This window comes from Lynx canadensis, chromosome F2 (genome assembly GCF_007474595.2).
Source record: "Lynx canadensis isolate LIC74 chromosome F2, mLynCan4.pri.v2, whole genome shotgun sequence".
NCBI classification, from domain to species: Eukaryota; Metazoa; Chordata; class Mammalia; order Carnivora; family Felidae; genus Lynx; species Lynx canadensis.
In genome coordinates, this window is record NC_044320.2 from 62,720,216 (window position 1) to 62,743,401 (window position 23,186).

The 23,186-nt window shown below is 36.0% G+C and overlaps 1 protein-coding gene and 1 pseudogene across 1 annotated transcript in view; one reads left to right on the forward strand and one right to left on the reverse strand.

Annotated features, from left to right (window-relative positions):
- TRAM1 (translocation associated membrane protein 1) overlaps positions 1 to 23,186 on the forward strand; it is a 33,014-nt gene extending 9,828 nt beyond the window's left edge. The window contains exons 3-11 of the mRNA XM_030303757.2: positions 203 to 324; positions 447 to 563; positions 2,020 to 2,078; positions 3,743 to 3,827; positions 11,571 to 11,641; positions 11,743 to 11,847; positions 13,267 to 13,410; positions 13,757 to 13,917; positions 21,605 to 23,186. Coding sequence (XP_030159617.1) covers positions 203 to 324; positions 447 to 563; positions 2,020 to 2,078; positions 3,743 to 3,827; positions 11,571 to 11,641; positions 11,743 to 11,847; positions 13,267 to 13,410; positions 13,757 to 13,917; positions 21,605 to 21,678 — 938 coding nt within the window. The 3' untranslated portion in view covers positions 21,679 to 23,186. The remainder of the gene's footprint in view (positions 1 to 202; positions 325 to 446; positions 564 to 2,019; positions 2,079 to 3,742; positions 3,828 to 11,570; positions 11,642 to 11,742; positions 11,848 to 13,266; positions 13,411 to 13,756; positions 13,918 to 21,604) is intronic.
- Positions 19,198 to 19,892, reverse strand: LOC115506499 (annotated as a pseudogene).

The following is a 23,186-nucleotide window of genomic DNA, read 5'->3' on the forward strand; positions in this document are numbered from 1 at the left end:
TCTAGGTGGTGTCTTCAATTTTCATTGCTCCTAAGACTCAAAATGTCTAAAGGCAAATTACCTATGATGTTTCTGTGGGATTTATTTATTAGGTTATTAGTCTTCTTTTGTTTGTTTCCATAACTATGTTGTACTTAGTGCTGTTTTTATAATCTTAATGTATATTTTTGTGTATGTTTGTCCTGTCCTTTTTGGCCTTCAGAAGAACAAGCTGCTGAATCAGTGTCCCTTTATTACTATGGTATCAAAGATTTGGCTACAGTTTTCTTCTACATGCTAGTGGCGATAATTATTCATGCCATAATTCAAGAGTATGTGTTGGATGTAAGTATGCAATCTTAGAAATCTATACTTTGTAAAGTACTAGCTCTCCATACTGTGGTAGTCATGTATTAAATATATTTTATAATATATTCTTAATTACTAATGGTTGTTTTTATTTTTAGAAAATTAATAGGCGAATGCACTTCTCCAAAACGAAACACAGCAAGTTTAATGAATCTGGTCAGCTTAGTGCATTCTACCTTTTCTCTTGTATTTGGGGCACATTCATTCTAATATCTGTAAGTATATACTGTGCTGAAGTTTTCATTTCTCAAAGTATTTATGTTGTATACCCAGAACAAAAAATGATGTCCTATTTTTAATGCTCGTAAGCAAATCCTGAACCTTAGAAAATCCCTCTTGTATTCTTGTTCTTATCTAAGATGAGGAATTCTGTTTGAACTAGTATAAATCAGATTTCAGCGATAAATGGCTCTTTTGATTAGTTTTTATACAGCAGAAATTCTAAACTATGTCTGTGTTTCAGAAAGTTATTCATTTTCAGTCAGTCTGAATGTCGATTTTGTATCTTGTAATCATTTGCAGATAACTCTCTATTAGCAAAAGAGTCAGAGGTCAGTGATACTTTTAGTGGGTTCCATGAGTTGTAATGTTTCCAGTCATTTCCTCTTTTAAAAATAGTCTGAGGGGCTCCTGGGTGGCTCATTTGATTAAGTGCCTAACCCTTGATCTCAAAGTCATGAGTTCAGGCCCCATGTTGGGCTTCAAGGTGGGTGTGGAGCCTACTGAAAAAAAAAAAAAAAACTTGAGTATTGTCCAAGCAACTTAAAATATTATATAATTTTTCAGTTAAAGCTATCAAAACCTTTAAGTGTATCATTCTAACTAATGAGGGGGAAGGGAGTATCTACATCAGTTTCAGTATCCACAATCTCTGAAATTTATATGGACTCCAGAGTGTACAAATTTTTTGAGTTTATCAGGACACACAATTTTTTTGCATTACTGTGTTAAAGATGAGTAAACAGGCAAGTGTATGATATTTAATGTTGGAAATACACTAAAACTCAATCTTTCCAGGGCTCATTCCATTTTATACTGCTGTTTCTATAATACTTTATAAATGTATGTAATTTTAGCTTAAAATCTAGTGTACAATTTTTTGAAAAAAATATAAAAGTACACATTTCAGTGGGAAATTATTTTTATTAAAGATAAGTCATTTGAGAGGTTTTTTTGTTTGTTTGTTTTTACGTGTACAATAATTCTCACTGAATAGATTGGGTCGGTGTGTGGACATCATCCTATAAAACTTGGCAACACCTTCACCCTCCATCCACTGCCAAGTGCCACGTCTTTCTCAAAACCCTCCTCCGATTACCCGAGACAAAATTCATCTCTCCCGTAGCCACTGTTAACCTCTGTTATATACATTACTGGTTTTGGGTTGTTTTATGTTTGTTCACCTACATGTATTTTTTACCCTGATGAATTGAAAGAATTTTGAAGGCCAGGAATTATTCTTATTTGACCTCATGTCTTTCATAGTGGTTTTTACTTTGCTAAAATAAGCAATTCAACGGACTCAGAAATAACTAAAAAGTTCAACTTCAGTGGGACTCTTTGGAGCCTGGTCTGGGAAATTATAAATGTTCAAGAAATGAAAATACAGTGTTATTTCCCAAGAAGTTTGCATTGTACTCCATAGGCTAATTTTTATATCTTCTTTCTTAGGAAAACTACATCTCAGACCCAACTATCTTGTGGAGGGCTTATCCCCATAACCTGATGACGTAAGTCATTTTTAGCAGGCTTTTCCTAGTAATGGACCATGGTCATGTCACTTTTAAGCAGAATCCGTTCTTGTCATTCTCTTTAGGACTTTGCAAATTCATACAGTAGCTACGTCATCGGCAGTCCTGCTGCCATAAGAAAAAAAATGTGCTTTTTTCATGTATATAATATTTCCAACATGTTCATTAGCTTGAGAAAACCGATTTTAACAAGAATCGGAATTTAGTTCTCTGTTTTCCCTTCTCCCTCATCCTTTCTGCTCATCAGTTCTCCATCTTCTCCATACTTTTGCTCCTTTTCTTTATCCCAGTCTCTTTTTATTCCTTTCATTTCTTGTTCTCTTACACTGTAAACTTGAAGGTAGGGATTGTTGTCTCTTTTATATCTTCCTAGCCCCCAGGGTGTCTATATAGACCTGTAAAACAGCCCAGTGTTGCAAAGACATTCTGCTAAATGACTCTTCAAGCCCAGCTCTAGTAGGACTATTCCGCATTATTTTTCCTTGCTACTTTAGCCTGTATTGTCTTTTGCTTTCCTGAATTTGTCTTTTTGGTGTATTTTGGTAATATCTCTATATTGTCTTGAATGTTCTATAATTGCCTCATTTGTGTAAGTTATATTGTACCCATGCCCACCAAGACTCTGTGTACCTTGACAGCAGTAGGAACTCTCTCTATATTATATATCCTTCGTTGTGCCAGGCTGTATGTAGGTGTTCACCACCTAGACAGTGTTCAGTAAATGCCCTATGATGTAACAGTTGGAGAAAAAGATATGAAGGGAACAACATGGCCATGCATACCTTTGTTTTAGGTCCAGCAGTAATACCCATACTGCTGAGTCATTCTGACTTTAAAAATGATACTAATTCAATGAGCTTTTATGGAATAGGATGGTAGACGTCAGGTTTATATGGGACTATATCTCCCCTCTCCGCAAAAAACTTACTCCCGATTGGCTTTGTGTTTTCTATTATAGAAATCTGGAGGAGTAGGAGAATGGAGAACAAAGAGAAAGCAGGGGCTCTGGAGGGTTATAATGTCATGAGACTGTTGATTCTAGGCTGATTAGATCTATCTCCAAGGGAACACTTCTATGCCTTATCCCTCTTTCTAATTCTGGTTTGCCTCCATTCTTTTGAGACTCTCTCAGGGTTCCAACCAGGTAGAGTTTCCCTAAGAAAAAATCCAGGGGATATCTGCAGTTGGGATTATACCAGTTTCGGGTGATGGTTTATCTGTACACCTTCGCTTTTGTGTCTGTCTTTTTGCACTTCCTGCTTTCCTTTTGATGAAACCTTACAGGTCTGTGAACTGATTCCCTCAGTCATGTTCCTTATGTTTTCAGTAGCTAACACGACATACTAATCAGTATTAATTTGCTAATAGACAAGGGGCTCTGGTACCTCTCAGCCAGCTTGCACGTCATCAGGGTTCTGCAGATACTGTCTTTGCATCTGCTGTTTAATCCCGAGGAATTGACTGGTGGTAAGAATATTCTAGGGAGATGGGGAAGTGGCTGCTGGGGGGGCGCAGAGTATTGCGGGGGGGGACATGAAATGATAACACAAAGGGAGCTCCGTAGTACACCCTGATTTCCAGTGTTTTACTTTATTCTTTTAAAATATTATGCTTTAAAAGATATTTTTTGCTTTCTTGTGCAGATTTCAAATGAAGTTTTTCTACATAGCCCAGTTGGCTTACTGGTTTCATGCTTTTCCTGAACTCTACTTCCAGAAAACCAAAAAAGTAAGCTGAGATTTTGTAACTTTGAAAGCTGTCTTGTCATTTTTTCCTTTTATGAAAAGTCACTCTAAAATTAAACATTTCCTCATGTCTGTAACCTCCCCCCTTTCCTTCCCACCTCAACTCTCCCATTATTCTCCCACCGCACCTCCCCTCTTTCGTCAGAGACTAAATATCCTCACGTATCTCTTGATGTAAACCTTTCGTCCTATTTTATCTTAGAGTGGAATCTTTTACATGTGACATGTTAATCACTTGTCTTAAAATTGTATTAGTGGTAATTTAAAATAAACTAAAATTAAAATTTCAAAATGCAACATTAGTTTTATATTATTGATACTCTTAGGAGTTTCACAAATGAGACAAAAGGATTAATCAAATTATTTTACAACTAACCGTTCTATGTGCTAAGTCGCAGTGAAAAATTCAGTATAAAATAAAGTAAACCATAGTTAAACACTCAGCGGTGAAACTTTTCCTGAAATGGGTGGAGCGTACTTTTAACATGTGGGAAAGATGTTTGTTTGTTGTTTGTTGTATTTGAACAAATAACTACCAGAGCAGTGCGATATCCTTCTTTCTGCTTTATCCTCCGTACTCCTGAAGTCGGATGTCTGCAAAGTAAATTTTAGTTCCCTTATTTAACCCTTTCTTCTCTCAAACCTGTACCAGTTCCCTGTTGCTTTAAACTGCTCAGGGCATCTGGGTGGTTCAGTCAGTTGATTTCAGCTCAGCTCATGATCCTGGGATCATGGGATCGAGCCCTGGGTCAGGACTTAAGATTCTTAAGATTCTCTCTCTCTCTCTCCCTCTGCCCCTCTGCCCTACTCATGCTCCCTCTCTCTCTCTCAAGAAATAAATAAGTAAATAAAATAAAATACAGCTGTTCACCTGTCCTCTATGGGTTTCTTTGGTGTATACAACCTCCTCTCTGCTCCTTTTTTCCTCTTTTCTCTCCTTGGTCTTCATTCACACTGATAGTCTCTAATTTTATGATCCCAGCACATCAGTTCTTTTTCTGGGAATACCTTTAAACTAATCAAATGCTCTTATTCCCTTTCTCAGGGAGAGATTATTTATAAAATCCCCATATAGGAAACATGGGTGGGAATATGGACAAAACAAGTTTGGTCCTGAGTTAACAAGTATTAAAGATGGGTATGGCTACATGGGGATTCTTTATACTATTTGTTATATATGTATTTACATTTTTCTGCATTTATTTTTTTTTTTTAATTTTTTTTTTTTCAACGTTTATTTATTTTTGGGACAGAGAGAGACAGAGCATGAACGGGGGAGGGGCAGAGAGAGAGGGAGACACAGAATCGGAAACAGGCTCCAGGCTCTGAGCCATCAGCCCAGAGCCCGACGCGGGGCTCGAACTCACGGACCGCGAGATCGTGACCTGGCTGAAGTCGGACGCTTAACCGACTGCGCCACCCAGGCGCCCCACATTTTTCTGCATTTAAAGCCTCCTTGCTTTGAGAAGCTTTTCAGGATAGAAGTGTAATGTGACCAGTTTATCTCTGCCTTCTCCAAAGCCACATTTATTTCTGTATGTACTGCAAATAGTTAATCCATGAGTATAGATACCTGATTTACTACTGTTTTGTGTCTGTTTTTTGTGTCCTATGTGTTTGTCATCAACAACATCTGTCCTGATGTTGTCTGCTATGATTAGAAAATAGCACCAATTTAGAGTTCATGTACTATGTCTCGAAAGAAGTTATCTTTACGTTAATTTCTTGTATCAAGAAGAATGTTTTTCTAGTTAAGTTGATTATAAGGATAAGGATGAAAATCCATAAAACCTTTGGCTTAGAACTATGTTAAGATAAGGGACACCTGGGTGGCTCAGTTGGTTGAACTTCTGACTCATGATTTCAGTTCAGGTCATGATCTCACAGTTCATTTCATGACATCAAGCCCCACAGTTGGGCTCTGTGCTAACTGCATGGACCCTGCTTGGGATTCTCTCTTTCCCTCTGTCTGTGCCCCTCCCCTGCTCGTGAGCTCTTACTCTCTCTTTCTCTCTCTCTCCCTCAAAATAACAAAAGAAAAAAAAAGAACTGTGTTAAGATAAGATTCTTAGGCTCACAATTTCCAGAAGCCCTTCCATATTCATTAAGCACCTAATGTGAACCACAGATGTCCTAGAGCTGTATTGTCCAAAACAGAAGCCACTGGCCACATTTAAAGTAACTACAGTTGGGGAGCCTGGGTGGCTCAGTTGGTTGAGCGTCCAGCTTCAGCTCAGGTCCTGATCCCGCAGTCTGTGAATTCAAGCCCCTCATCAGGCTTTGTGCTGAGGGCTCAGAGCCTGGAGCCTGCTTCAGCTGTGTCTCCCTCTCTGTCCCTGCCCTTCTCCCACTTATACTCTCTGTCTCTTTCTCAAAATTAAGTAGCAGCAAAAAAAAAATTTTTAATACGTGAAGTAATTACAATTAAAAACCAAATTTACTTTCTGAGTCACACTTAGCCCTATTACAAGTACTCACTTAGCCACAAGTGGCTACATGTCTGCCATTTTGGATAGAAGAGATAGAGAACATTTCCATCATCGCAGAAACTTCTGTTGGGCAGTATTGCTGAGAACATCATAGTTTCTTGATGTCTTACTACCATGGCTCACATATTTAAAGCTTTCTTCATGTATGTACTTGTATACCCATGGACATAAGACGTTTGGGCTTCATTATTAATCCATATGTCTCTGTCTTGTTCCTTGACCATATAAATAAAGAGGGACATTTCAAAGTGAATGTTCATTTTAGTTTTCAAAGTTCTTTCCTTATCAATTCCTGCCAGATGGCATTTCTCCAGAAATGCAATCTAATTTTTATGGAATAATTTGCATAACTTAGAACTTAACTGAAACTATTTTTAACACCTACATATGACAGTCAAAAGTAACTGTTTCAAGTAATTAACATAATTTGAAAGTAACAGCTGCATATGTGTTAAACAGTTTCTTAAAATTTACTCTATGAAAATTATTTTTGGAAGAACTCTTTACTGGAAGAAACTAGTACAGTGATTGTTTCGAACTGATCCTACAGAGAAATGAAGAAAGGAAGGAACACTGTTAGTAGCAGTTCAAGGGGTGTGTTAGTCACAAATAACTCAGTTTCTCCTGAGGAGAATATTTTAATTGCATACAGTATGTATGGCTCCATATAAACATTACTCCATTTTGCCCATAAGAAGATTAACCATGTAATTTCTCAGCCAACTTGGATATATGAGCTTTCAGGGAAGTCTAGAGGAGGTAGCCAAATACTTTATTTCCAATATTCAGTTTATTTCGTTTAATTATACATGCATATTGCATTGTCATATGAAGTATTTTAAAATTTTTTTTTTTTTCAACGTTTATTTATTTTTGGGACAGAGAGAGACAGAGCATGAACGGGGGAGGGGCAGAGAGAGAGGGAGACACAGAATCAGAAACAGGCTCCAGGCTCCGAGCCATCAGCCCAGAGCCCGACGCGGGGCTCGAACTCACGGACCGCGAGATCGTGACCTGGCTGAAGTCGGACGCTTAACCGACTGCGCCACCCAGGCGCCCCTCATATGAAGTATTTTAAATTAGATGTAATGCATTTTCCCATTCCCACTTCATGAAAGTTATATTCACACTTTCCACATGCAACTTTGTTGTTCATACCTGTCATTCATCACTAGAGCCAATTTTGAATCCTCTAACTCCGTTTTTCCAAAGTGCATCATCTTCCCTCTAGTGATTCCTCTGTTAGACCTCTATAAGCACTTAGAAGTAACATTGATTAAAGTTCTTCAGGCTGTGTAACTTCCCCAAACATATATTTGTTGCTCAAAATAATGATCTAGATCCCTATAACATAAGAGCTTTGAAAAGATTTAAATAGGAGGTGGCTCCATGTGTGGTTTAGGCGAAAATCTTTGCCTTGTATTTGGGCATATTTATGCTATTCCATTTAAAGTCAAGTTTTTAGTAGTGTGTAGTTAAGAAAAGCATTTTCTTATAAAGATAGAATTTTACTGAAGTATATGCCTGATCTTTTTAATAAAAAGATGTTTGAATAACAACTGAAAATGTCACTTGAAGTTATTTATAATTTTAGAACTTGTTTTGACTTAATGTCCTATATTTACTAGATTTTCCATAAAAAATGAGACTATTAGAATTTTAATTCATCATTCATGAGAATGAAATCATTCTTATATAAACTATTTAAACATTAGCATTAAGAATATATAAGAACTTGGGGCGCCTGGGTGGCTCATTTGGTTAAGCGGTCAATTTTGGCTCAGGTCATGATCTCACAGTCTGTGGGTTTGAGCCCCATGTCGGGTTCTGTGCTGACAGCCCAGAGCCTGGAGCCTGCTTCGAATTCTGTGTCTCCCTCTCTCCTTGCCCCTCCCCCGCTCACACTCTGTGTCTGTCTCTCTCTCTCTCTCTCTCTCTCTCTCAAAAATGAATAAACATTAAAAAAATTTTAGAAAAAAGAATATATAAGAGCTTGATAAAGCTTTTCTAATAACTCATTTTCATTATATATTTTTTCCACTCAAATACAAAAGAAGTTTATTAATCTTTAAACAAAATAAACAAAACCTAATTTCTGGCTCCTGGTAGAAAACATTTGTTTATGTAATAATATTATAGGATGCTGTGTGAAAAATGTCTTGAGAAGCCAAAACAGCTTTCTTTCAGCAATTCAGCTAGACACTAGATTGTAGAACAATGATCAATGCTCTTGGACGGTATGCTGACTGCCTAACTGGAATCTCTGATGTGGCCAGTGAACTAAGATGGCCAGGTTTCACCCAGCCACCTCTGTTTCCCATTCCCCTCACTCCATGGAAATGTGTAACCCCAGAGACCATAGTGCTAGGCAAGGTTGTTGTTGGCCTCAGACATATAAGCACCCTGCCAGTGGAGCTGTAACCCCACAAGGATTGGAGAATGTTGGAGGGGTTTGGCCTGAAACAGGGGTGCCATTATAGCCATGATCTAATTGAAATATAGGTAAAATTTCTCTTTTAAAAAATCACGTTATATCATCCCCATTGCCTTTGTAATTTTAAAAGAATATGGGAATGTCTTTAATGTAGAATGTGTGTTCTCCAGTTCACAACAATCTCCACCATTCCCTGTAGTATTAACACTCCTCTGTGTCACCCATTTTTACTTAAACTTTTTCTCTGGTTGGACTTTCAAACATTCCTTTATAGACATTGGTCAATTTGTATATAGCTGAAGGGAATGTTATTTGGAAAAAGATTTCTTGATCCTCTGTCCTTTGGAAAGTTGTAGAAACTATTTTAAAAGCTCTTTCTGGGGCGCCTGAGTGGCTTAGTCAGTTGAGCGTCCGACTTCAGCTCAGGTCATGATCTCACAGTCTGTGAGTTCAAGCCCCTCGTCAGACTCTGCACTGACAGCATGAAGAAGCCTGCTTGTGATTCTCTCTCTCTCCCCCCTTCCCTGCTCTCTCTCTCTCTCAAAATAAATAAACATTTTTTAGAAATTAAATATTTTTTAATCCCCCCCAAGAAGTTAGATTCTATAAAATAGTTTTTCCTGCAGTCATTCCAGAAAATTGTGTTACACAAGTTTTTATGTAAGAAAATGAGTTTAGTGTTCAGTCAGTAATTTAAACACTTCAGAGAGTATCGAGAGTCTCCCTGGTCTCTTTTCGCCTCAGAAATTTGGAGCATTGATTAACACATCTGAAGGAATATGGCAGTATTTCCCATATCAAGTCATTTACATGCCACTTGCTCTAACTTAAAATATTTTAATTAAAATTATAGTTAAAAGAATTTTAACTATACACAACAAAAGTATTTTGTTGTGTACTATCTAAAATTATTTTGTACAGTGCCAGTGCTATGAATACCACACTCTAGGAAACATGTATATCATGTATATATTTAGTGGCACCTCTATTCATAGCATATGAAAACACATTTATAACACTACCAGTGAGCTGTTCTAAAATTATTGTAAGAGCAGAAAAAGGTTCCCTTGTTGAATTTTTAGCATGTTAGTCTTGACATTGTTCTCCCTCTCTCCTTTTGTAAGGAGAAATATTTCATTGGAAGTTTAAAAATTATGTGGAGAAAATCTTAATTAAGAAAGTTCCTTTTCAGAGATCCTTCTCTTTCCAAATGGAAGAACCTCTCTAAAGTTGATGTTCTGTCTTGGGTTTTTTCCCTGACAGTCCCAAAACATAGTATTATGTGTGGTAATATCTGACTCTTCTCCTACCTTTCTAACACTTGATCTTTGTACCATTCTTACTAGAGAAGAGTTTTCAATTTCAAAACTACAATTGTAAAATCTCTGTTCTTTCTCCGAAGATTTGGGGAAGTAACTCTACTGAACTGTAGAGACCTGCACTCAACTGTACTAGGTGGCAGACATGAGTTTTGTGAGGTTCCAGAAGAATACAGTTCAGTCCATTTAACATCAACCCACCATGTAAAAAATTGTAATTAGCAGCTGTAGTACATGAATAGTACTAACCAGATTAATACAGCTTTATACTACACATAGATCAGGCTAATGCAACTATGTTTTATACACACAGGCGCACATACACACACACATACACACACACATACATGTGTGGAAGAGCAAAAACCAGAGAGAGTAGAAATGAGAAGTCTATGCATTTCATTAATTAACAAGTGTTTATTGGGTTTAACACTGTCAGTTTTTACAAATATTTTTGACTGCAACTCCAGATGAAAAATCATATTTTACATTATAATTTAATGTGTATATGTGTGTGTGTGAAAACCATAATAAAATTTTCATGAAACAGTGCAATGTGCTGTACACCCTAGTATTTTCTAGTTTATTTCCTATTTTAAAAGATACTAGTGTGACTCCTAAATTGATTTCATGATCCACTAGTAGCCCTTGACTCCCATTTTTTTTTTAAACACGTTTTTTAAGACAACCAGGTCACTAGGGACTGTGGAAGAAAAAAGAAAAGCAAAAAGTAGAATCTGGATATGTGGCTTTACAGGGTTATTAGAAGGAGAAAGACTATATAACAAGGTAGTATCCTAAGTGAGAAGATAAAATTTTAACCTTCAGTTTTAATGGTTATAACGGTTAAAAGGGATTCAAAGCATGAGCTAAAAAATATGAATACTACTTTAAATAAAAGCATCTCTACTGCTATAAACATAGCAATTTTAATATTAGAAGGGCAGCGTTGTGATTATCAACATTATGTCATTTAATAGATGTTTATTGGGGCGCCTGGGTGGCGCAGTCGGTTGGGCGTCCGACTTCAGCCAGGTCACGATCTCGCGGTCCGTGAGTTCGAGCCCCGCGTCAGGCTCTGGGCTGATGGCTCGGAGCCTGGAGCCTGTTTCCGATTCTGTGTCTCCCTCTCTCTCTGCCCCTCCCCCATTCATGCTCTGTCTCTCTCTGTCCCAAAAATAAATAAAAAAACGTTGAAAAAAAAAATAATAGATGTTTATTACAGAAAGAAACCATAGGTTTTGGCCCTGAAAGGGATTTTGAGTTCTTCTGATTCAGGCAAACCCAAGTATTGAGTCACATTTTCCAGGTGAGACAGCTGAAGCCTAGAAAGGTGCTAAAGCCGTGTAGCAGCTGGGGTAGAATGCAGGGGCTGAATAGCCTTCAGGTCTTCTCTAAGAGTGTATTTTTCACTCTACCACACTGCTACTAAGGAACGGAAATGTTTCGGCATGTTTTTATCTGTAATGCATCTCTGTTTACAGGAAGATATTCCTCGTCAGCTTGTCTACATTGGTCTTTACCTCTTTCACATCGCTGGAGCTTATCTTTTAAAGTGAGTTGGGATTTTGTTTGGATGTGTAAATGGACTGGGTAGATAGTATGCTAATCTGTCTGCTAATTAATCTTTACATTTTAAATTTGTTCTTTTAACAGCTTGAATCATCTGGGACTTGTTCTTCTGGTGCTGCATTATTTTGTTGAATTTCTTTTCCACATTTCCCGCCTGTTTTATTTTAGTGATGAAAAGTATCAGAAAGGGTAAGTTGCTTAGCCATTCTGTTTCTTGTGTAATTAAAGAGTCAGGGCCTGTATTGTCAAGGACTGTGCTATTGCCAAGGTCCCTGCTGCCGGCAGTTATATCACTCTGTAAGCTGTTAGTAGTAGCTTTAAATAAAATGAAACGATTTTACAACTCAGGATGGTATTTTATTCTCTAAAATGGAGTCTTGTCTTAGTTAGCCAGATGTTACATTGAAACTTGTAATTTGGAAGAGTTTTAGGGTTTACTTTTCTATTATAACTTCTCTTTTGTTTAATGCATGTTTTTCTTTTGGAGGAGGAGTAATAAGGAAGTGATAATAGGGATAAAAGTAACAGGGAAGAAGAAGATTAAATAATAGATTATATAAGATGCTAAAACATTTCAACGGCACAATTGGACTGAAAACAGAATTAGAGCACTATGACTTGTTTTAAAAAAAAAAAGTAAAAGTAGGCCTGTTAAATGGGAATGGGTGTTCTGTTAACAGGATAGCTTTTGTTTTGTCTTATTTAGCATTTTTGAAAATTTTTCTATGTGCCGATAATTTTGAGGATCATTAATGATAGTTATATTTAAAAAAGAGATCAGCTAAATAAAAATTAATATTTCTTTTTTTAAAATTTAATTTAATTTTTTTATTAACTTGTTTTATTTTTTATTTTTTTTAATTTACATCCAGATTAGCATATAGTGCAACAATGATTTCAGGAGTAGATTTCTTAGGGCCCCTTACCCATTTAGTCCATCCCCCCTCCCAAAACCCCTCCAGTAACCCTCTGTTCTCCATATTTAAGACTCTTATGTTTTGTTCCCTTCCCTGTTTTTATATTATTTTTCTTTCCCTTCCCTTATGTTCATCTGTTTTGTCTCTTAAAGTCCTCATATGAGTGAAGTCATATGATTTTTGTCTTTCTCTAATTTCGCTTATATATATATATACCACATCTTCTTTATCCACTCATCCATTGATGGACATTTGGGCTCTTTCCATCCTTTGGCTGTTGTTGATAGTGCTGCTATAAACATGGGGGTGCATGTGTCCCTTCGAAACAGCACACCTGTATCCCTTGGATAAATGCATAGTAGTGCAATTGCTGGGTCATAGGGTAGTTCTGTTTTTAGTTTTTTGAGGAACCTCCATACTGTTTTCCAGAGTGGCTGCACCAGCTTGCATTCTCAAAATTAATTATTTCTTTATTGGATTTCCTAGAATCTTAAATATGCTGTGTTATGTATCTTCAAGCGTGTGATATAGTATATAGCATATCCCAGACATTTTATTTCAGAATCTCTTTTGCAGAACAATAGGAAATGCTGTCTTAATATGCATTTACTTAATAGGAATCTGATTCATATTAGAATCTTTTCATATCTTTGCAATTTTATGAATTTGACTTAGGATATTTTTCTTACAGGTTTTCTCTGTGGGCAGTTTTGTTTGTTTTGGGAAGACTTCTGACTTTAATTCTTTCAGTACTTACTGTTGGCTTTGGCCTTGCAAGAGCAGAGAACCAGAAATTGGATTTCAGTGCTGGGAACTTCAATGTGTTAGCTGTAAGGTACAATCGATTTAACATTTTTCTCACTTTGTCCTGCTATATAGTATGTATTACCAATTTATGATACAAATCCCCTTAAAAATAAATAGAGACAAATATGGGGGGAGCATATTTATTTGATTTGATTTCAGACCTGTTGCAGTTGCATATGTCTGAATTGAAATACTAAAGGATCTCTGACTTTGGGGATTAACTACTAATGGAATAATTGTTTATTAACATAATCTTGTCAGCCTTGGGAATTTAGCACTAAGTTAATTCTGTCAGTGCAAGATAGAATGCTTCATTCAATGACATTGTTTTGACGTACTCTTAATGTTTTGTTTATTGACTTTAATATCCTCAGAATTGCTGTCCTGGCATCCATTTGCATTACCCAAGCCTTCATGATGTGGAAGTTCATTAATTTTCAGCTTCGGAGGTGGAGAGAACATTCTACTTTTCAGGCACCAACTGTGAAGAAGAAACCAACAGTGACTAAAGGCAGGTCTTCTAGGAAAGGAACAGGTTTGTATTCAGTAAGCAGTGGAAAACATTTTTTTTTTAAATGTTGTGGAGTCTTATTATAAACGTATTAAGATTTAAAATCTTATAAAGAAATTTTTTTTCTCTCTTTAGCAAAATTAGAGGCAAAGTAAAACTTGCCCCATTCTACAGTTATTGTGTGAGGTCAGTTATTCCCCTCAAAAGCTGTCCACTAGGGGCGCCTGGGTGGCTCAGTCGGTTGGGCGTCCGACTTCGACTCAGGTCACGATCTCGCAGTCCGTGAGTTTGAGCCCCGCATCGGGCTCTGGGCTGATGGCTCAGAGCCTGGAGCCTGCTTCCGATTCTGTGTCTCCCTCTCTCTCTGCCCCTCCCCTGTTCATGCTCTGTCTCTCTCTATCTCAAAAATAAATAAACATTTAAAAAAAAATTTAAAAAAAAATAAAAAAAGCTGTCCACTAAATTTCTCTTTCCCAAGTTTTCCATTAGACTAGTATGTTTGGGCTGTTTTAGTAGCCAGTAACTAACCTAGAGTGTGGTAGTTTGTGCTTTCAAGCATCTTACTAATATTTACAATACAAAACCTCTTCACAGCCCCTTCCCATCTGCCCTTTAGTCCCAACTGGAAGAGCTCTTTCTATAACTTCTTATTGCTTGATCTTTCATATTTGAGCCTGCATCTGCCTTCTTTTCTCCTCTGGATTTTGATTGAAAAGGCATTGACATTGCAATAATTTTTTTGAACTTCTATTTGGTGTTATACTTGGAACTGTGACACAGGGAGTTCCAGTTTTATCGACTCTGGTTTGCTTCTTGTATGTCTTCATATTTGATAGTTTATGTCCTCCAGCCTTGTCCTATTCAAGCTTGTCTCAGTAATTCTTGGGCCTTTGTGTTTCGTATAAATTTTTGTACATCTTTGTCAATTTTCACTCCCGCCCTCTCCCCCTCCCCCCAAAAAAAACTCTTGCTGAGAAACTGGATTAGAATTACACTGAATCTATAGATCATTTCAGGGAGAATAGAGCACTTCAGGGCGTAAACATGGTGTATACTTCTATTTACCTAGACTGTCTTTAATTTCTCTCAGTAATATTTATTTAATACCATACCAAATTTAATCATATACCATAAAATTCAACCTTTAAAGTGTAGGTATCAGTGGTTCTTAAGTATATTCACAAAGTTCGTGAACCACTATCTAATTCCAGAACATTTTTATCTCCCCAGAAAGAAACCCCATGCCCACTAGCAGTCATTTCCTATCCCTTTCTTCCCCCTACCCCTGACAAATACTAACCCATTTTCTGTGTCTATGGATTGGTCTTTTCTGCATATTATATGGAATCATATAATATGTGATCTTTTGCAAATGATTTCTTTCACTTAGCATGTACCTAAGTGGATGTATATGCACATATGCAACATATATACATTGCAGCATATGCCAATACTTTATTCCTTTTTATGGCCAAATACTATTCTATTGTGTGAATATACCAAATTATGTTTATCATTTATTAGTTGATAGGCATTTGGATTGTTTCCACTCTTTGGCTACTATGAATAATGCTGCTGTAAACATTTATGTACAAGCTTTTGCTTGAACCCCTGTTTTTGCTTTCTTGGATATATACCTAGGAATGAATTGCTGGATCCTGTAGTTAACTGTGTGTTTAACGTTTTCAGGGAAATTGCTAAACTGATTTCTAAAGTAGTTGCACCATTTTACATTCATTGTTTTTACATATGATATGCAGTTGTCCCTTGCACCATTTGTCAAAAAGACTAACCTTTCTCTATTAAGTTGTCCTGATATTCCTATTGAAAACCAGTTGGTCAAGTGCTTACAGGGCAGAATAAATAACTTGTTTTGGGCGAGGGGAGAAAATCGGTTGATCCAAAAGTAAGAATTTATTTCTGGGCTCTCGATTCTATTCTGTCAATCTGTGTACCTATTCTTATGCCAATACCACACTGTCTTGATTACTGTTGCTTTCTAGTTAGTTTTGAAATCAGGAAATGTGAGTCTTCCATTTTGTCCTTTTTCATGCTTTAGTTATTCTGGTCCCTTGCACTTCCATGTGAATTTTTTTTTTTTTTAAGATTTTAAGTAATCTCTACACCCAGCATGGGGCTTGAACTCATGACCCCCAGACAAAGAGTCACATTCTCTAATGACTGAACCAGCCAGGCACCCCTCCATATGAATGTTAGGATCAGCTTGTCAATTTCTGCAAAAAAGCCAGCTGGGCTTTTGATGTGGATTACTTTGACTCTGTAGATTTCCTTGGGAAGTATGAACATGGATGTCTTTCCATTTATTTGGGTCTTCTTTCATTTCTTTCAATTAAATTTTATAGTTATCAGTATGTAAGTCTTTTATTTCTTTTTATTCCTCAATATTTTATTCTTTTTGATGATACTGTAAATAGAATTGTCTTCTTAATTTCATTTTTGTGTTAATCATTGCCAGTATGGAATTGATTTTTCCATATTTATCTTTTATCCTGCAACATTGCTGAATTTTTTAGATTTATTATTGACTAGTGAAGTTTTGTGTGGATTCCTTGCCATTTTCAGTATGTAGGATCATGTCATCTGCAAATAGAAATGGCTTCACTTCTTCTGTCAAATCTGTATGATTTTTATTTCATTTTCTTGCCATATTGCCCTGCCTAGAACCTCCAGAATAATTTTGAATAGAAGTAGTGACAGCAGACATTCTTACCTTGTTACTGATTTTATCAGGAAGGCATCTAGTCTTTTCACATTAAGTATGATGTTATTACCTATGGGTTTTCCTAAATGTCTTTAGCAGCATGAGGAAGTTCCCTTCTATTTCTCGTTTGTTAGTATTTTCATTATGAAAGAATGTTATATTTTGTCACTTGCTTTTTCTACGTCTACGACTGAGATCATCAGATGGTTTTTGTCCTTCCATTTTTTTGATATCATGTATTCCTATTAATTGATTTTTGAATGTTAAGCCAACAGTGCATTCCTGGGATAAATCCCATTTGGTCATGGCATATAATCCTCTTTAAGATGTTGTTTGATTTGGTTTGCTAGTATTTTATTGAGCATTTTTATATCTATATTCATAAAGGATATTGATGGGTATTTTTTTGTAAAATATTTGTTTTCAGATGTAAAACCAGTCTTGCATTTATGGCATAAAGGTGATGATGATAATGCATCACTTTTAGTAGATTGGTGTTTTCAGTATTTTTTTTAGAATTTTTGCATCTGTATTCACAAAAGATTGGCCTCTAATTAATCTGTTTTTCTTTTTGTTTTTGTAATATTTTTGTCAGATCTTGGTATCAGGGTGATGATGGCTTTATAAAAACTATTGAGGGGCACCTGGGTGGCTCAGTGGTTAAGTGTCCAGCTCTTGGTTTCTGCTCAGGTCATGATCTTGTGGTTTTGTGGGTTTGAGCCCCACATCAGGCTCTGTGCTGACGGTGCGGAGCCTGCTTGGAATCCTTGGTCTCCATCTCTTTCTGCCCCTCCTCCACTCACACTGTCTCTCCAAAAATAAATAAACAAACCATTAATAGCTTTATCCTTTGTGTGATTTCAAGCATTGTTTCGTACTTAAATGTTTGGAAGAATCCATCAGTGAAGCCATGTAACCTAGAATCTTCTCTAGGGGAGGATATTTACATTATTTAATAGATAATAGGATTATTCAGATATTTTATTCCTTATTGTGTCTCTTTTGGTAAGTTGTGTTTTCAAGGAATTTTTCCATTGCAGTTATATTGGTAAAATTATTCATAATATTCTTTTATTAATTTGTGTACAACAGTGGTATCTTATTCCCTATGTTAGTAATTTATGCCTTTATCTCTTTTTTTTTTTCATTAGCCAAGAACCAACATTTGTGGGGGATTTTATTGATTTTCATAGTCATATCATTGATTTCTGTTCTCATTTCCCTTTTTGGGGCTTGATTTGCTGTTTTGTTATTTGTGGTTTACCTTCTTGAAATGAATTTTTATATCATTGATTTTCCACCCATCTTGTGAATTACTTGCAATTAAGGGCAGACTTTCCCTTTCAGCCCTGCTTTAGCTGCATTTTACAAATTTTGATATGTCTTTTTCATTATCATTCAGTTCAGGATATTATAATTCCAATCTGGTTTCTTCTTTGACCCATGCATTACTTATTAGTACATTGTTTAATTAACATCTACTTGGGCATTTTCTAGTGGTTTTGTTGTTGTTACTCATTTCTAGCTTAATTCTGTTATTGTTTAAGAACATGTTCTGAATGATTTCAGTTCTTTGGAGTTTATTGAGACTTTCATTATGGCTCAGCATGTGTTCGGTTTTGGTAAATGTTCCATTTATACTTCAAAAGAGTGTGTTTTCCGTATTTGTTGGATATTCCATTATATATCAGGTCAGATTTGTTACTGTATTGTTCAGTCTTTTATATCTCTACTGTTTTGGTCGAAGGAGTTCTGTTTGTTCAGTCAGTTATTGCAGGAGATATTGACCACTTCTCCTTGTAGCTTATAAGTTTTTGCTTTAAATATTTTGAAGATGGAGGTACATCAAAATTTAGGGTTGTTCTAAATTCCTATTGAATATGTCCTTTTCTCTTAATGAATGTCCACCTTCATCTCTAGTAAATGTCTGAATTTACTATAGGTACAACAGTTTTTTTTTTATGTTTATTTATTTTGAGGGAGAGAGAGTGAGGGAGGGGCAGAGAGAAAGGGAGAGAGAGAGAGAGAATCTGCCGGACAGTGTGGGAAAGACACAGGGCTTGAACTCACAAACCATGAGATCATGACCTAGGCCAAAATCAAGATTCAGACGCTTAATTGACTGAGCCACCCAGGCACCCTGCTACACCAACTTTCTTTTGGTAAAATGTTGAGGTGTATCTTTTTCTATATTTTTTCTACTTTAAACCTTTCTTTGTTATTAAATATAAATTGTGTCTCTTGTAAACACATATAATTGGATTTATTTTCATCCAGTGTGATAATTATTGTCTTTGTTTTTTGGCAGTTATACTGTGCTGTCCCTGGGTGTGGTTGTCTTTGTATTTATCCTGCATTCTGTCATGTAGAGCTTCCTGAGTCGTGGCTTAGCTTCTTTTACATTTTTGGAGAGTTCTTGACCATAATTTCTTCAAATATTCTTCTGTCCCATTCTCTCTCTTGTCCTTTTGGAACTCCAATAATATGTGTTAAATCCTCTTCCCCTGTCTCTTACATCTTTTCATACTTTCTGCATTGTTCATCCCTTTTCTTTGAGTTTCAGTCTGAGTATTTTTTCTGGTTCACTGGTCTCTTCTGTTGTGCCTAATCTGCTGTTCATTTGTTAAGTCTGCATTTTCAGTTACTGTATTTTCCAGTTCTAGGATTAAAGATTTTAGTTCTCTGGTGAAATTCTCCGTATTTTCATTTCTTTCTTTCTGGGCCTTGATTTTCCTCAAATAGAATTCCAGCTTCTTGCGCTCTAGCACATAGCAATCTGCTCAGCCATACTGACCTGGTCTTCAAGCAATGCACACAAGAAGCTTGCCCTGATGGAACTGTTCCTCCTAAAGACTGCTGATTATGGCATTCTTTTTCCTGTCGTTACATTTCTTCTGAAATTTCTTTGATTCTTTTTTGTTTAAAATCTCTTCCTCCTTAGGAATCAACTTGGCTCCCTGCTTGCAGCCCATAGTGGGACTCATACTGTTGTCAGCATGGTGTGCTGTCATTGAACACAGTACAATTCCTCACTAGTATCTTGGTGTGGACTAGTTCACTGTTGGATGCATTGTAGACAGTGTCAGTAATTCCACTCAGAGCCCCAGGAGAAGTTCCCCACATCCAGCCTCAAGGCACAGTACTTCTTATTGCCTCCCCAGATTGGGACTGTGTATGGGGCAGAGCATCCCAGCTCATACTTCTGCTTCTTGTGGAAGGGCTTTCTCTTGCCCCTGGTTTTGCAGGGCTTGTGCCAGTTGTCCCGTGAGATGCCCATCACCTGGTGCTGGCTGAAAAAAACGAAGATCTATTTCTGATACATACTTTTTTTCTCTTGGTTTTTAGTCATTTGGTCTTGCTTTCTGATGGCTGGTAATTTTTAATTGAATACTGGACATTTTATATAACAATGTGTGTAGGCTCTAGATGTGTTTATAGAGGCTCTGGGTTGAATATGGGTAGATCATTCTATCCTGTCACAGTATCCATTTCCAGTTTGCCCTCATTCCTAGGACATCAACAACTATTTGTACAATCTGTCTTCTCTGACAGACTCTGAATTCAAATTTTTTTCTTCCTGTTATTATAGAGTAATCAGCTCTCTTGTACTTGCAAAGGAAGTGCTCTCTGCTTGACTTCTCTGAGTCTTGCTTTGTGCATGCGTGTTCAGTAATTGGGAGAAATACACAGAGCTGCCTTGTTTGTATGTTTTTTTCATTGTCTTCAAACCGCCAATTTTTGTATTCCAACTTTTTTTTTAATTTTATTTTTTTAATTTACATCCAAATTAATTAGCATATAGTGCAACAATGATTTCAGGAGTAGATTCCTTAGTGCCCCTTACCCATTTAGCCCATCCCCCCTCCCATAACCCCTCCAGTAACGCTCAGTTCTCCATATTTATGGGTCTCTTCTGTTTTGTCCCCCTCCCTGTTTTTATTTTGTTTCCCTTCCCTTAGTTCATCTGTTTTATCTCTTAAAGCCCTCATATGAGTGAAGTCATACGATGTTTGTCTTTCTCTGACTAATTTCACCTAGCATAATACCCTCCAGTTCCATCCACGTAGTTGCAAATGGCAAGATTTCATTCTTTCTGATTGCCGAGTAAGACTCCATTGTCTATACATACCACATCTTCTTTATCCATTCATCCATCGATGGACATTTGGGCTCTTTCCATCCTTTGGCTGTTGTTGATAGTGCTGCTATAAACATGGGGGTGCATGTGTCCCTTCGAAACAGCACACCTCTATCCCGTTGATAAATGCCTACTAGTGCAATTGCTGGGTCGTAGGGTAGTTGTATTTTTAGTTTTTTTGAGGAAACTCCATATTGTTTTTCAGAGTGGCTGCACCAGCTTGCGTTCCCATGTATTCCAACTTTTATGGATCTTTTTGGAGATGAGTCTGACATTAGTTATATACACACACATGCATACATACATACATACATACATACATATCCATCATAACTTGAAGAAGAAGGCAGCCATAGTACACTCCTAAACATAAGAGTTATCCTAAATACCGACTCTGTGTATTGTAAGGAAACATATCCCTAAGAACTTTGCAGACAAATGTGAAAAGGTTCTTTATTTCTATCAAAAGTACTGCTCTTAAGACTACTATTTTAAAATTCTTGTAATTGATTTTAGAATTTTTTGTTTTCTGTCACTTTTTTTTAAATTTTTTATAAATTATAAATTTACATATAGTAATTGCTTTTTTCTAATTTATATTTTTTGAGATACAATTGACATATTATAGTTTTTTTTTTTTAATTTGCTGCTTTTGGTTCATTGTGTTACATGTTACCAGGTTTTATGATTGGTTAAATACTATTAAAAATTAATTACCACTAAGTTTTACATAAGGACAAACAGATACGAGGTTTTAAATTTCCTTTTCTGAAGGTACTTTTATGAATAAAGATGATATTCTTTGCATTTCTTTAGAAAAGAGAGTAACCCTGATTCTTTTCTCTTTTCAGAAAATGGTGTAAATGGAACAGTAACTTCAAATGGAGCAGACTCTCCCCGTAATAGAAAAGAGAAATCTTCATAATGAATTATAATCTAATTGATTAATGTCCCCAAAGAAATCTGCTTTTTACTATATCTTTCAGCACTAGAGATTTTTTTCTGTCCTTGAAAATACAGTTTGTGCTCTTTGATTCTTGCTATTGTACTGTTTCATGCATATTTTTAAAGGGCATTTGAGGGAAGAATGATTACTATGAGTGAAAAAAATATTTAGCTTAGACTAAGCTACCTGCCTTCAAAATAGTTTAGGGACCACCACCATATTTTATTTTGTTTTTTATCTTTGAACGTTTTTCTAATGATTTGGAGAGATAACTATTTACAAAAATTCTACATATCAGTGATAAAATTTCTTGCTGTCACCAATTTTTTATATTAGCAAGATGGCCTCTTCCAGCAAGGTCATATTTTTTAAGTTATCTTTCAGGGTAAAATGGAAATACTATAAAGTTGGAAGTCAAACTTTAATATGTTTTCAAGTATCCTCTAATTTTTAGGAATTTTTGTAGTCTTTACACCTGGGGAAAAAGATTTGTAAATTCGCTAAAATAATTGTGTGCTTTATTATATAGGTAACGGTTGTTAATGTCACATCCCCATTTAAAAGAAAACATACTATTGGTTACGATGTGTGGAGATTTATTGCCGTATGTATTGAATCAAAATATATGAACATAAAACTACATGTGAAGAAAAATCTTTCTTGTGCATTTTCAACACTTATAAACTGGAAATCAGAAAATTAAATATTTACTATAAAGAAGCAAAGTTGACTATAGCCCTTTTTGATATGTTTGTTAATAATGATTCTTAATGGGGCTTGTTATAAGTTCTATATGCACAGCATCTTAGAAAAATACTGTTTAACCTACAAACCCTTTTTAAAAATAATGCCTACTTTGATTTATATCTATAAAAAGAATGTTGGGTAATTATATTTGGAAAACACTGCGCTAATCTTAAAGAAATCAAAAATTGAGTTGGATAAATAGTCTTATAAAAGACAGTGCTTTATGTTATAACTATAGCTTTGGTCCCATCTTTAATTGAGAAGCATTTATCTGTATAAAACATATTTTTGGATAAATATATATATATATATATTTGTATCTCTAAAGAAAGGCTCTAAAAAACATTTGAGTAAAACATTTGGTTCCCTTTTCTATAATTATCCTTAAAAATTCTTACAGCTATATTTGGTTTTTTGTTGTCTTCACAGGACCTATACTGCTCCTTTTGGTGTTCACATCTTGTTCTCCATTTCTCACTTTTGTCACCAGCTCATGTTTGTGCCATTTTTAGTATAAAAGTTGCAGGCTTGTTAGGTCTGCAGCTTAATAAGTTGCCATGCTGCTAGAAAGTTTTGCTTTCTATTTCCAGCTGTTTACTTACTTCCTGGAAAAAGTAGTAGCTCTCTGTAGCATCATGGAGTTTCAGTGGAACCAAATTTTTGCCATTAAAAACTGGCATTATATTGAACTATATACATTGAGAAATCAATCAAAATAAAATTTTTACTTTCACAAGCTG